Here is a 12,906-nt window from a genome sequence, read left to right as displayed (position 1 = left end):
TGGAGAAAATCTCCCAAATATATCTTGATCAGGACTCCAATATAGAATACCAGAGGGTACAATTAATGTGCAATTTAGAATTCAGCATGGGAAATTACTTAATACACTGTACAGCACTCAAAATGTTCAAGTTCGATATAGCCAAGGGAATCGCATAAGGTGGTGAGGAGAGCACTGGTGCTGTCGCAAAATTATGTCAGACAGCGTGGTCATGGTGACCTATCTGAATTATCGGACTCAACAATGAAGAACATTTTGCTCTCTCATCTCTCTGTCCACAACGGGAAAAAGTGTTAAGGTCAAAATTTTGCACTTTTTTCTAAGACAAATGGAAATGAGTAAAATTTATTTTTTGAAAATCTGAAAAGCAAGAGGTCAGGTAACAGAAGCATTTTAAAAACTAAAAGAATCATGCATGTTTTTCCAGTTATCATTTTTAGAAGCCAACTTTCAAAGAGAATATTTTGTGAAATTGGTGACAATTGATGTAAATTGCTCAAAAAGGCACTGCACAGATATTTCAAAGCTCATTTTCAAAAAATGAAATCACTAAACTCATATTTGAATATGCTCAGCATAGGTAAACTATTAATACATAAACCTTCCTGCATACTGGTGTTCCAAGCAAATGATAATTAGAAAGAATTATAACTCTTGAACTTGTGGGTTTAAAGACACAAATAGCAACTTTCAGAAATATCTAAAAAGATACAAATACCATAACAGGTCCAGGCAAAACAATAAGAAGACCCAAGTGCCTACTGAACAGAAGCAATTTATTAACATTAGAAAAACTGAGTAACAATAGATCAATTGAAGTATTAAGAATCTAGTTATTACTCATGCCTTTGTTGAATGTGAACTAATGGTAAAGCCTATTAACTAAAGCGACAGCCACGTTGGACTCAGTGGGCACATATATATACTTTGATACAAAGTATCAACTGCAAATAAACTAATACTCAGAACAAGTTAAACTGCAAACTAATCATCGATCCCTCATAAAAAAGTTTTCAAATGTTAAATTTCTTCTAACATACCAACCATATAAAACTCTTGTTTAAAACATAAATAAAATTAAGTGCTAGCATAAGAAATGCTGGAAAGTAAATAAATGTCCAAGGCATTATTGGTTGAAACCAACTTTGTTAATTATCCGAGTAAAAGATTTGGTTAATAAACTGTGGCAAATTCCAAGTAAACCTATGTAGAAAAAAAGAGCATAACCAGTGGTAGCATAGTTTTATTTTTCATATACTTTAGGAAACAATATACAAAGCTGAGCTTCACCACCATTTTCCAATGATGGTTGTGTGCTCAAATTACACAGATCTTGCGTATTGTGATGGCATAAGAACAGCAGTCAGCACCTTACTTGCACAGTTAGCTACAACACAAATAACCTTCAAATTAAATGTGTAATTATAGCAATACAGGTAAACCAAGACGTTGCACAAGCCATTACAGGCAATGAACCCAAAATCCTTGTTGAAATTCTTGTTTCAGTCACTAAATTACTTACAAAAAAAATTCTTTCATCCATATTTGCAAATTACTGCTTCTTGAAAGCTAGAGTTCTATACAAAGAAAAACAAGCTTCCAACAAGGATTACTCCCAATCAGGTTTGCCAGAACAGTTCAGCTTCCTATATGCAGCAGCTGAATAAAAAAAGAAGGGTACCCAGTGCTTTAAACAACAAAAAAGTTTATTATATTTACATACATCTTTGCATGACTGACCAGCTTTCTTGCATCATCAACAATGTTAGCAAATAACATTGGGCTTCTGTCACTATTTTTTGAGTGGCTTCCGCCGCTTAATAAATACACACATGCCCTGTATGAATCTTTCTCCACTGCCACTTTTTGTTTTAAAACAGGGCACAAATGCAAATACACAGCAATTAGGTAGGCATACAAGAAATCAATTTGTACTTTACCTACTGCAACAACCTGTATTTTTTTTTCCATACAACAGTACTTCACTTATAAACTGCTGTACAGAGGAATGAAAAGTTGGTGAACCCAAGTGCCTTGATCACAATGTCTTAAGAAAAAAAAAACTGAAATTGCCTTGCAATGAAGAAAGCTGTCTGCAGAGCTGCTCCTGACTGGGTCTGTGGAATCTGAAGGTGCTCCATGCTAATTTGTGTACTGACCAAACTGTTCCAGTTGTTGCAGCCAGTGATGCACACTGGCTGGTGCCAGGACTCTAGGAAATGCGTATCACTGAATGATGAAAATTACCAAAGCTAGTTTGCAGACAAGTTAACATGTAAAAGGCTAGGTATTTAGCCACCTCAGCATTGATTAGTTCAGATGTCAAAGCTCTGATACACATGGCTTCCCATGGCTTCACTCTACAAAACATATTTACAACGTGAAGGATACATCTACAAGAAATCTACATTTCAAGGGTTTACAAATTAACCATTTATCTCCCCTGAATCAGAACCCTCCTTTATCCCCCTCCCAATCCACCCCTTTGCCCAGCCCACGGTCCAAAGCCTTCACAAACGCAGCTCAAATTTTGTTTAAGACTGGGCAAACGTTTACAGTCCCTGGCTTTAAACCATGTGCAATTTCTTCACAAGTCCTCACACCATAAAGGAATTTTGATTCTTCAGTTTTTCAAGTTCTTTAATTTGTTGTCTCAAAAACAGTATCCTGGAAAGAGGGGGAGAAAATAGATAGTCACTACATTGACATGTGTGGAACACAGTCAAGTTTAAAATACAGTCAAAATGAAAGAAACCATTGATATTTTGAGTGTATCTTTCTTACATGCTTTCATTGAAACTTCATGCTTTGATTTCATTTAAATACCTGAAAGTATCAAACTGAGTGTATTTGCAGCAAGTCCTTTCTGCAATTTTACAAATGTCTTAATATCACCACAGAAACAATGAAATCATCTCAGCAGCAGGGAACATTTCAATTAATAATCCAGCATTTAGTTTCATACAGGATTTGCCTTCAATCAATTCTGTTCTTTAACAGAAGTTAACATTTTTCTTGTAAAATTCACACACTTAACAGGCATGCAGACTCAGATGCTGCATAAACAGGAATCAACTGATCCCCTTCTCAGTTCTGCTTTGCTACATTAACAGGAGCCAAGATAAGGTAAACCTGTTGAAAGGAAAGCCAGATTGCAAAATTAAGTGGGTGGGGTTGCCCTTCCTCCTCAAGTTGAAGCTAAACTACAATTTGCTCAGATCACATTGCATTCAAATTTCAGTTTTAACAAAACTGCTTCATTACAATCTGTCATCTTATTTTCCTACTGCTCCATTGGCCCAAGTACACTTGGGGCAGAAGCAGAATTGTTGACAGCTGCACGAAATCTGCCAACATCTAATGGAGTTTAAATTTATAGTATTCTGAGACTCATTCAATCCTGCTCTGAAAAGATTCTTACCTTTGCTCACGCAAAGTTGCTTGAATTTCACACACCCGAACCAAAGACCTTAAATTTTTAAGCTCAGTACAGATTTCAGATATGTGAATGCTTCCCATGTTGTGTGCTTCTTCTCTCAATCGAGATGCCTAAACATAAAATTAAAAAACAAATACATAGATATCGAAGATCTGAAATAATGACAGGAAAAAGAACAAAAAGCCAACTTTCTAAACCATTAACATATGCTTAACTCATAGGTAAATTGTGTTCAGATGACCCATCGTTCGTTTCTCCCCCGTTGTTCCCACCAATGAAACACAGCATTTTATATGAAGTTCTAACGTATGTTGGAAAGTTCTAGACAGAGATGCATGTACACACGTACTGCAAAGATCCTGAACTTGCAGAACAGGAGGATTATAAAAGGAATCTAGGGATGAAGGACTTGCATTATGCAAAAAGGCTGTGTTGGCCTTCTTATTGGAAAGATGTTCTTGGGAAGATGAAACAGAGATATTAAAATTATAAAATCTTTCTATGAAGATGATAATGAATAAACAGTACAACAATCAGTTAGCGAAACAGTGGAAGACAGACTGCAAAAAGTTATCTAAAGTGCACTGTCTGAAAGAGTTATGGCAACAAAATAAATAGCAATGTTCAAAAGTTAACTGGATAAATTGAAAATGTGCAGAGCAGAGCAATTAGAAGAAAAGAAAGTGAATGGACCTAAAGAACCAACATAGAAGAATTGAGCTCAACAGCACACTTCTGTATTGTATGATCCTATACAAGATTTATTCCAAATCCTATTTTATTAACAAGCAATTTAACTCTGCAGTCGGTATGTTTTTCATTCCAATTCAGCAATGTATTGCTTTGACGTTAGAAATAAAAAGACATCTCCTGGTTTACTAAAGTAAAGCAAAGAACTACAGTTACTGAAAATCTGAACAAAAAAACAGAATATACTGGAGAATCTTAACAGCTCTGGCAGTATCTGTGCAGTTAATAGCAGAGGTTTTTCTTCAGTTCAGTCACCCTTCCCTCATTCCCTGTGAGCTAGCCAAGCCTCTACCTTTGCTAAAATGCTGCTAGCCAATCCTCTATTTTTGCTAATATGCTACGTCCGATACCACGACCTGTTACTTTCTGCAATAGCTTGCAATTTGGAATCTTATCAAATATCTTCAGAAAACCCAAGTGCAGTGTATCCTTTACCCACAATGAATTCTTCAAATAACTCCAACAAATTGGTTAAACATGATTCTAAAAACAAAAAAATGAATTAAAACTTTTCATTTTGAAAATTTAAGCTCTCACTAGTTACTTCTTTTAAACCTCCAGAAATGAAGCCCATTAGGAACCAACAATTAGTGAGCAAATAGCTCCAAGAACTTGCAAAGTAGCACTTCCCTGGAGATTTGAGTTTTGCATTTCCTCTATTGCATGATTTGCAGTGATTTCTGGAATGCTGCTACCATGAAGACCAATGCAAAATACTTTTCAAGATAACAAGGTGTAGAGCTGGATGAACACAGCAGGCCAAGCAGCATCTTAAGAACAGGAAAGTTGACATTTCGGGCCTAGACCCTTCATCAGAAATGGGGGAGGGGAAGAGGTTTCTGAAATAAATAGGGAGAGAGGGGGAGGCAGATCAAAGATGGATACAGGAGAAGATAGGTGGAGAGGAGACAGAAAAGTTAAAGAGGCAGGGATGGAGTCAGTAAAGCTGAGTGTAGGTGGGGAGGTAGGGAGGACGGACAGGTTTGAGAGAGTTGCAGTGGGAGAGAGATCCCCTGAGGTTTATCCGGAGGGACGAGGGTAACTTCTTCAGGTTAGGCATCCTTAGAACAGGCTTCGCAGTGGTTGTATCAGAGATAATAAGAACTGCAGATGCTTGAGAATCCGAGATTCTGATGAACACAGCAGGCGAAGCGGCATCTTAGGAGAGGAAAGCTGATGTTTCGGGTCTAGATCCTTCTTCAGAAATGGGGGAGGGGAAGAGGGTTCTGACCTATCGCCTCCCTACCTCCCCATCTACACTCACCTTTACTGGCTCCATCCCCGTCTCTTTGACCTGTCTGTCTCCTCTATCCATCTTCAATCTGCCTCTCCCGCCTCCCTATTTACTTCAGAACCCTCTCTCCCTCCCCCATTTCTGATGAAGGGTCTGCGTGCACGGAATGAACTGTTACAGGTAGTGGAGGAGGCTGATATAATTACATTTAAAGGGCATCTGTATGGATATATGAGTAGGAAGGGTTTAGATGGATATGGGCCAAACGCTGGCAAATGGGTCAGAATGGATGAGATGGACCAAAGGGTCTGTTTCTGAACTGTACATCCCTATGACTAACTGCCAGTTCATGTTGGATGATTTTATGCCCTCATAAGTGCTCTTATAGCAGTTAAATTACTCAACTTAGACTGGGTGCATATTGTGATTGCTGGATCCTGGGGTGCTTTCCCCATAAGCATGTTAATTAATCGTATCTTGTTTCCCGTTACCAGCTCTCGTAAAGACTGTTTTCTGGGTGGCTCCAGAACACACTGTTCTGAGAAACGATCACCAAAACAGTCCATGAATTCCTCATATAGGCTTCCTTTGCTCACCTGATCTTTCTAGTTCATGGATAATAAAGACCTTCGTTACAATCACCAAAACTTTCTAAAAGCTTTCCAATCTGGGGATTACTGTCTGGGTACCTGAAACTCACTCCCACGAGTGACTTCTTGCCTTTACTATTTCTCACCTTTACTTAAATTACTTCAATTCTATACTAAATTAAAAACTAAAAGAAGTGCAAATAATGAAAATCAGAAACAAAAACAGAGATTGCTGGGAAAAGGTTACGTCTGGCAGCATCTGTGGGCATCCTAGTCCATTTCTCCTTCATTTCCAACAACCCACTCACAGCCTCATGGCATCTTCACCTGCAACACAGAAGGTAAAACAACTATCCGTTTACTTTCTCCCTCCTCAGTATCCAAGAGCCCAAATATACCTTCCAGGTGAAGCAACACTTTACCTGTGCTTCACACAATCTAGTCTACTGTATTCACTGATTGCAATGTGGTCTCCTCTACAGCAAGGAAACAAAGTGTAGACTGGGTGGCCGTTTTGCAGTTCTGCCTTCCACCTTAAACCTATGCCCGCTAGTTTTTGACTCCTCACCCCAGGGAAAAGACCTTTCCTGTTTACCCTATTCATGCTCCTCATGATTTTATAACCCTCTGTAAGGTCACTCCTTGGCCCTCAATTCTCCAGGGAAAGTAACATTTCCCTATACCTTAAACCTTCGCCCTTTAGGTTAAGGGTTAGATTCAGACAGAAGCAGTGGCAGATCCTCAGGTGCACATTACAGAATAAATAGAATAGATACATTCCAACAAGAGAGAAATTCTAAGATGACCTGGAGCTTCCAGTTGCCTGCTACGTCAACACCACCCTGTTCCCTGGCCAACATCAGTCTCAGGCTGTTACAGTGCTCCAGAGAAGCTCAGCGCAAGTTGGAAGAACAGTGCCTCGCTTTACACTTAGAGACCCTGCAGCCTTCTGGACAATAGCTCTTGAGCTTTTCCATGTCTTTAGCCCAAACACAACCTAGTGCTACCCACTAACAGTCTCCATTAACAGCTATTCACCTATTCACCAGGTTGTTATCCAATGCTTCGTCCATCCAACTATTCTTCTCTCTCTTTGGGCTCTATCCTTACCTATCATTTACTCCTTACCCTTTTCCCCACCCTATTTTCAGCATATAAGCTGACATTGTCTTAGCACCATCAGTCCTGAGGAAGGGTCATCGGATCCAAAACATTAATTCTGATGCTGTCAGACCTGCTGAGTTTTTTTCTAGCAATTTCTGTTTTTACTTCAGTTCCAGCATTCTCATTTCCATTTTTTCTCCAATTCAATTGCACTGTCCTCATCTTTCTTAACCATCTGGAATTCCATCTTTCTTTTCTGATCTTCTATCTCCAGTTGCTTAAATCTTTCCTCATGTTCTGTCCTGTTTTAACTGTAAACAAATATTAATTTATCTATTGGAGTTAACTGATTTCCCCTATAATTCCACCAAGCCTAAATGCCGTATTAATTCTTCAAGTCTATCTTTTTTAGCCCCTCAAGAATTCCACATCCAACTTCTTTGCTAATTCCACAAATATTGGTTGTGTTACATTTTGTAAAGTCATTTCAACTAATACTGTGAAATGCAAGAAGGTTGCAGCAGCTTCTAATGCCATCTTATTAAGTATGCACTGGGCAACTGTCTTTTAAATCTTTGATCACTTGCACTACCTCCACTGCATTCCTTGTTCCAAAATATCATGGACAAACCCAGAGAGTCACTATTCCCAGAGTCACCACAAATGTAAGATTCCAATTAATTTTACCCAACTGTATGATTCAAGTAAAAATCTGCTACAGATCACACAGGAGGGCGGGAACAAAGGGTGCGTGCAAGGGGGGAGAAAGCAAAAGGAAAAATAAAAGAATGACAGTGAAAGAAAAGGAGGGGGGTACACGGCAGCACCAGATAGAGGGAGATTGAAATGACGCAATCAGCTTCTGGAAATTCATCCTTGCTTCTGTGTTTGCATTTTCCACACGTTAAATTAGATCTATGTTAAGTTGCAGCTGGACCAATCAGCAACTTGTTCCTCTGCTGAGATCCTCTGAATCCACAACAGATGGCACCAATTAATCATCAAAATGTAACATACTCTCAAATGCAGTTAGCTTCACTTATTTTTCCACAACTCCATGCATTTTATCCCCCTCCAAAAGCAGTACCAATTTTCCTCATTTTAGACCAAACCAACAAAAAAAAACGATGTGGTCTTTTGATAACAGTAAACACGGCAACCAATTATGAACGCAGTAACTTCAATAGACAATAGACGCAGGAGTAGGTCATCCGGCCCTCCAAGCCAGCACCACCATTCATTATGATCATGGCTGATCATCCACAATCAGTATCCTGTTCCTGCCTTATCCCCATAACCCTTGATTCCACTATTTTTAAGAGCTCTATCCATCTCTTTCTTGAAAGTATCCAGAGTTGGCCTCCACTGCCTTCTGGGGCAGAGCATTCCATATATCCACCACTCTCTGGGTGAATAAGTTTCTCCTCAACTCTGTTCTAAATGGCCTACCACTTATTTTTAAACCGTGTCCTCTGGTTGTGGACTCACCCATCAGCAGAAACAGGCTTCCTGCCTCCAGAGTGTCCAATCCCTTAATAATCTTATATGTCTCAATCAGATCCCCTCTCATCCTTCTAAACTCAAGAGTATACAAGCCCAGTCACTCCAATCTTTCAATATATGATAGTCCCGCCATTCTGGAATTGACCTCATGAACCTACGCTGTACCCCCTCAATAGCAAGATGGTCCTTCCTCAAATTTGGGACCAAAACTGCACACACTAGTCCAGGAGCGGTCTCACCAGGGCCCTGTACAGCTGGAGAAGGACCTCTTTGCTACTATACTCAATTCCTCTTGTTATGAAGGCCAGCATGCCATTAGCTTTCTTCACTGCCTGCTGTACCCGCATGCTTGCCTTCATTGACTTATGTACAAGAACACCTAGATCTCATTGTACTTCCCCTTTACCTAACTTGACTCTATTGAGATAGTAATCTGCCTTCCTGTTCTTGCCACCAAAGTGGATAACCACACATTAATCCACATTAAACTGCATCTGCCATGCATCCGTCCACTCACCTATCCTGTCCAAGTCACCCTGTATTCTCATAACATCCTCCTCACATTTCACACTGCCACCCAGCTTTGTATCATCGGCAATTTGCTAATATAACTTTTAATGCCTTCATCTATATCATTAATGTATATTGTAAACAGCTGTGGTCCCAGCACCGAACCTTGTGGTACCCCACCGGTCACTACGTGCCATTTGCAACAATGAGATCATGACCATGTTTTTTGTGATAAGCCTTAAGGGAGAACCATTGGTTAAGACACAGAAATACCTCCCTGGCTCTTATGCAGAATACTGCCAAACCATATTTAATGCCCGAGGGGGTCAAACAGGGCTTTGGTTGAGCACCTCATCAGGAAAATGACACTTCTGACAGTATAGTGCTCACTCTGCTTTACAATGGGGTGCCAGCAGATCTCTTTTTTAAAAAAATACAGGTAGTTCTCCTGTAACATGATAGTTGTGTTATCGTGTGACCTCATGCTACAGAAATCACCTTATAGGAAAATTGCTATATATGAAAAAACAAATTGCTACACCTTTACAGCAGAAACTTCGTGATCCAAATAGCATCCACTATTCAATTGCATTATAGCCAATTCATGTTAACAAAACTCACATTACAGTAGATAATAAAGTGTGAAGCTGGATGAACACAGCAGGCCAGGCAGCATCTCAGGAGCACACATTACAGTAGAACTACCTGTAAAGTCAAACTCCCACCATTTGGATTGAGGTTATAGTGTACTCTGCAACTGCCCAATTGACTGGATGTTCTCGAAGATTATTTGACGGAGAGCAGAGACTGCAGTATTAGGTGAATAAAATGACCAGTACACTGGTGCAGGGAGCAATTTAGGTCAGGGAGACAGAATTGAAATGTAGCTCCACGAAGAAATAGTAAAGTTAAGCCGACTCTTTGCAGTCAAGAAGGAAACCAAAAGACTATGTTGGCTGGCCAGTGTGAGAATATCCAGCTGTTGTTTTACAGATGGTAGCAACAATATAAGTCATACAAAGGAAGAGGTTCTGTGGGAACACAATAACTAGGAAGTAAATTAACAAACAGAACCACAAAGTAATAATCTCTGCAGGATGCCACAGCCTACAATAAATTGAAAATGAGTATATAAAATCAGATTTGAAAGTATATCTCAAATTGGTGAAAGAGAAATGGATTTCACTTCATGAGACCAGTGCTGGGGAAAATAGCAGCTGCATTATTAAGACTATCTTCACATGAATCACCTCCTATCAAGTCATAAGTAACACAGTAGAGAGGGCTTTAAACTGAAATAGTGCTGAAGGTGTGTCATGAGAGGAGATTTTCAAAGTTAACCAGAAAAGACAGGGAAAAGTGCATAATAACAATTTAGATTTTGGTAACCAGTGTATGAAAGGGACAAAGCTGCAAAATATTAGTGTGCATGAAAAATATATGGCCGGTGCAAGGGAAAATGGTTTTCAACTAGAGTGGGAGAAGAATATTTGGATAAAGGGAGATTTAGAAATCTGAAAAGAAAAGTTGAGGATATTGAGGTGGATAAAGACAAGTTGAGAGTGAACAAAAAGGGACAGAGTTTAACAGTAATAGTGAAGACAGAAAAGTCCATGCAGAGAACAGGAGTAGAAAATAAAGTGTAACCACTTTATCTGAACCTAAAGCATCCACAGTAAAGATATGAACATCTCAACATTATACATTACGTTCCCCAGCAGGGTAGCCAACCAACGTTCTGAGCCACAGTCTGGTGCAATACTCCAAAGTGTTAACAACCATAAGGTCCCTTTAAAATGGCACTTAAAAAAAAATATAGCAGGCATGGCGTAACTTGCTAATCTTTTAGGTCTGAATCCTGTCTGAAAACATGCAATGAGAAGCTAAGTGCTATTTACTTGAAAATCCAGGTGGATTAATCATGTTCCCAGCCACTCTCAGGGCTCTGCATTTCTTTATTTTTCTTCCACAACCACTCTCAAACACTCGACATAAACAATAAATAACTTAACAAGGCTCCCATGACTGCACATTCCTTACCCACGACCTGAATTACCAGGGAGGACAAGAGCATCAGATTCATTTTTGCAAGTTCCTCTCTCAGCCATATACTACTCGAACTTGGAAAATGTCACTCCTTCACTGAAATGAGGTCAAATTTCAAAAATCACCTTTCCAACAGCACTGTGGATGTCACTATAATCCAAGGCTTTGGCTGTTCAAAATGTTCACAGTCGAAGTTACTGAGGTTTGTAACAAAAGACAATGTATTAGTTGTGTTGGACTTTGTCTGAATATCAACTGGGCTAACGAAAATTAGAAAAATTGGTCTAGAAGATAATTTTGTAGAAAGCTTTCATGACTTTTTTCTGAACAACAATGTTGTGGAACCAACCAGGGTGAACATATTTTAGACCAAATCTGTTCAATGAAACAGGGTGAATTAGCAATATTAGAGTCAAATTCACTGCGAAACAATGATATAATACAACTGAATTCCACATTAATGATGAAAGCTGCATTTCTTCAACTGCAAGCAAGAATCTTAAACTTGATGAATGCCACAGTGTGGGTAAACAGATACTAAGATATGGCAGCAAATACACCAGGACCGAAACATTGAAATAAATCATTTGAAATATTCAAAGTGAATAGATTCCAATCAAAAACAAAGACAAAAAAGATCCAACTGTGACTTGATACTACTTAAAGATACTATAAAATTAAAAGAAAAACTGAAAGAACCATGGCAAATCTAAGAATTGGGAGCATTTAGAAACGAAAGGATGATCAAAAAGTTGACAGAAAGGGTAACAAACCAAAATAGGAAATTAACAAGGAAGATAAAACAGAGAATTTTTTTTTAAATTAGCTAGAGTAAACATGAGTGTCTAAAAAGCAAGGACAAGAGAAGTTATTATAGGGCAGGGGAAATGGGACAGACAAATGAAACAAATGTTGTATGTTTGCCTTCACAGTAGAAGGCAAAGGTTGCATACCAGAAATAGAAAGTAACCCAAAAAAAGTAAGGTAGCTACAAGTAGGAGAGAAAAAGTACTAGATAAATTTCAGGGATTAAAATCCTAAAAGACAGCCTAAGCATTAAGGTTCTATATAAGACATCTGCAAAGACAGTGGATCAGCTGTCTATGGCCTTACAAGATTCTAAAAATGTCCCAACAGACTGCAAAGTGGCAAAGTTACAAAGTTACACTGCTGTTCACTAATAAGAAAAATCTGGAATTTTAAAAAAAAATCTACTGATAACCATGAAACCATTGTCAATGGTTGGAAAAACACATCTAATACACTAATGACCTTCAGGGAAGGAAATCTGCCAACCTCACCTGGTTTGGCTTATGTGACTCCAGATCTAGAGCAATGAGGTCAACTCTCAACTGCTATTGAAAACAGCCTAGCAAGTCACTCAGTTCAAGGGCAGCTCGGGACAGGCAATAAATGCAGGCCTGTCACTGATAACCATGTCTCAAGATTGAATGAAAGAAACACATGGTTAATGGTGGGGTCCAACATCATTGTTCTTCAGAAATGCTCATGAAGTTGGGATGATTTAGCACAGACAGAGGATTTGTGAACCGATAGGAAGCAGAGAATCAGGAGAGATCAAGAAAGGAAAACAGCAGGTAGTACCGAAGGAGTGCTGTCGGGATAACTGCTGGAATTTGATCTACTTACAAGCTATACTGTCTGTCTAGTTCATAAATAATGTATCCAAGTTTGTTGACAACACAAAGCTGAGTGAGAATGCAAATTCA

At 39.0% G+C, this 12,906-nt stretch overlaps 1 protein-coding gene across 2 annotated transcripts in view; it reads right to left on the bottom strand.

Moving 5' to 3' along the window:
* Positions 1-1,227: 1,227 nt before the first annotated feature.
* Positions 1,228-12,906, bottom strand: part of waca (WW domain containing adaptor with coiled-coil a) — a 128,424-nt gene continuing 116,745 nt past the window's right edge. For both annotated transcript variants that reach the window (XM_048562661.1, XM_048562671.1), the window contains 2 exons: positions 3,422-3,549; positions 1,228-2,667 (listed from right to left, as the gene is read on the bottom strand). In XM_048562661.1, the coding sequence (XP_048418618.1) occupies positions 2,598-2,667; positions 3,422-3,549 (198 nt within the window). In that variant the 3' untranslated portion in view covers positions 1,228-2,597. The remainder of the gene's footprint in view (positions 2,668-3,421; positions 3,550-12,906) is intronic.

Source organism: Stegostoma tigrinum, chromosome 2, assembly GCF_030684315.1.
Source record: "Stegostoma tigrinum isolate sSteTig4 chromosome 2, sSteTig4.hap1, whole genome shotgun sequence".
Taxonomy (NCBI): Eukaryota; Metazoa; Chordata; class Chondrichthyes; order Orectolobiformes; family Stegostomatidae; genus Stegostoma; species Stegostoma tigrinum.
This window is presented reverse-complemented; position numbering and strand designations above follow the sequence as displayed.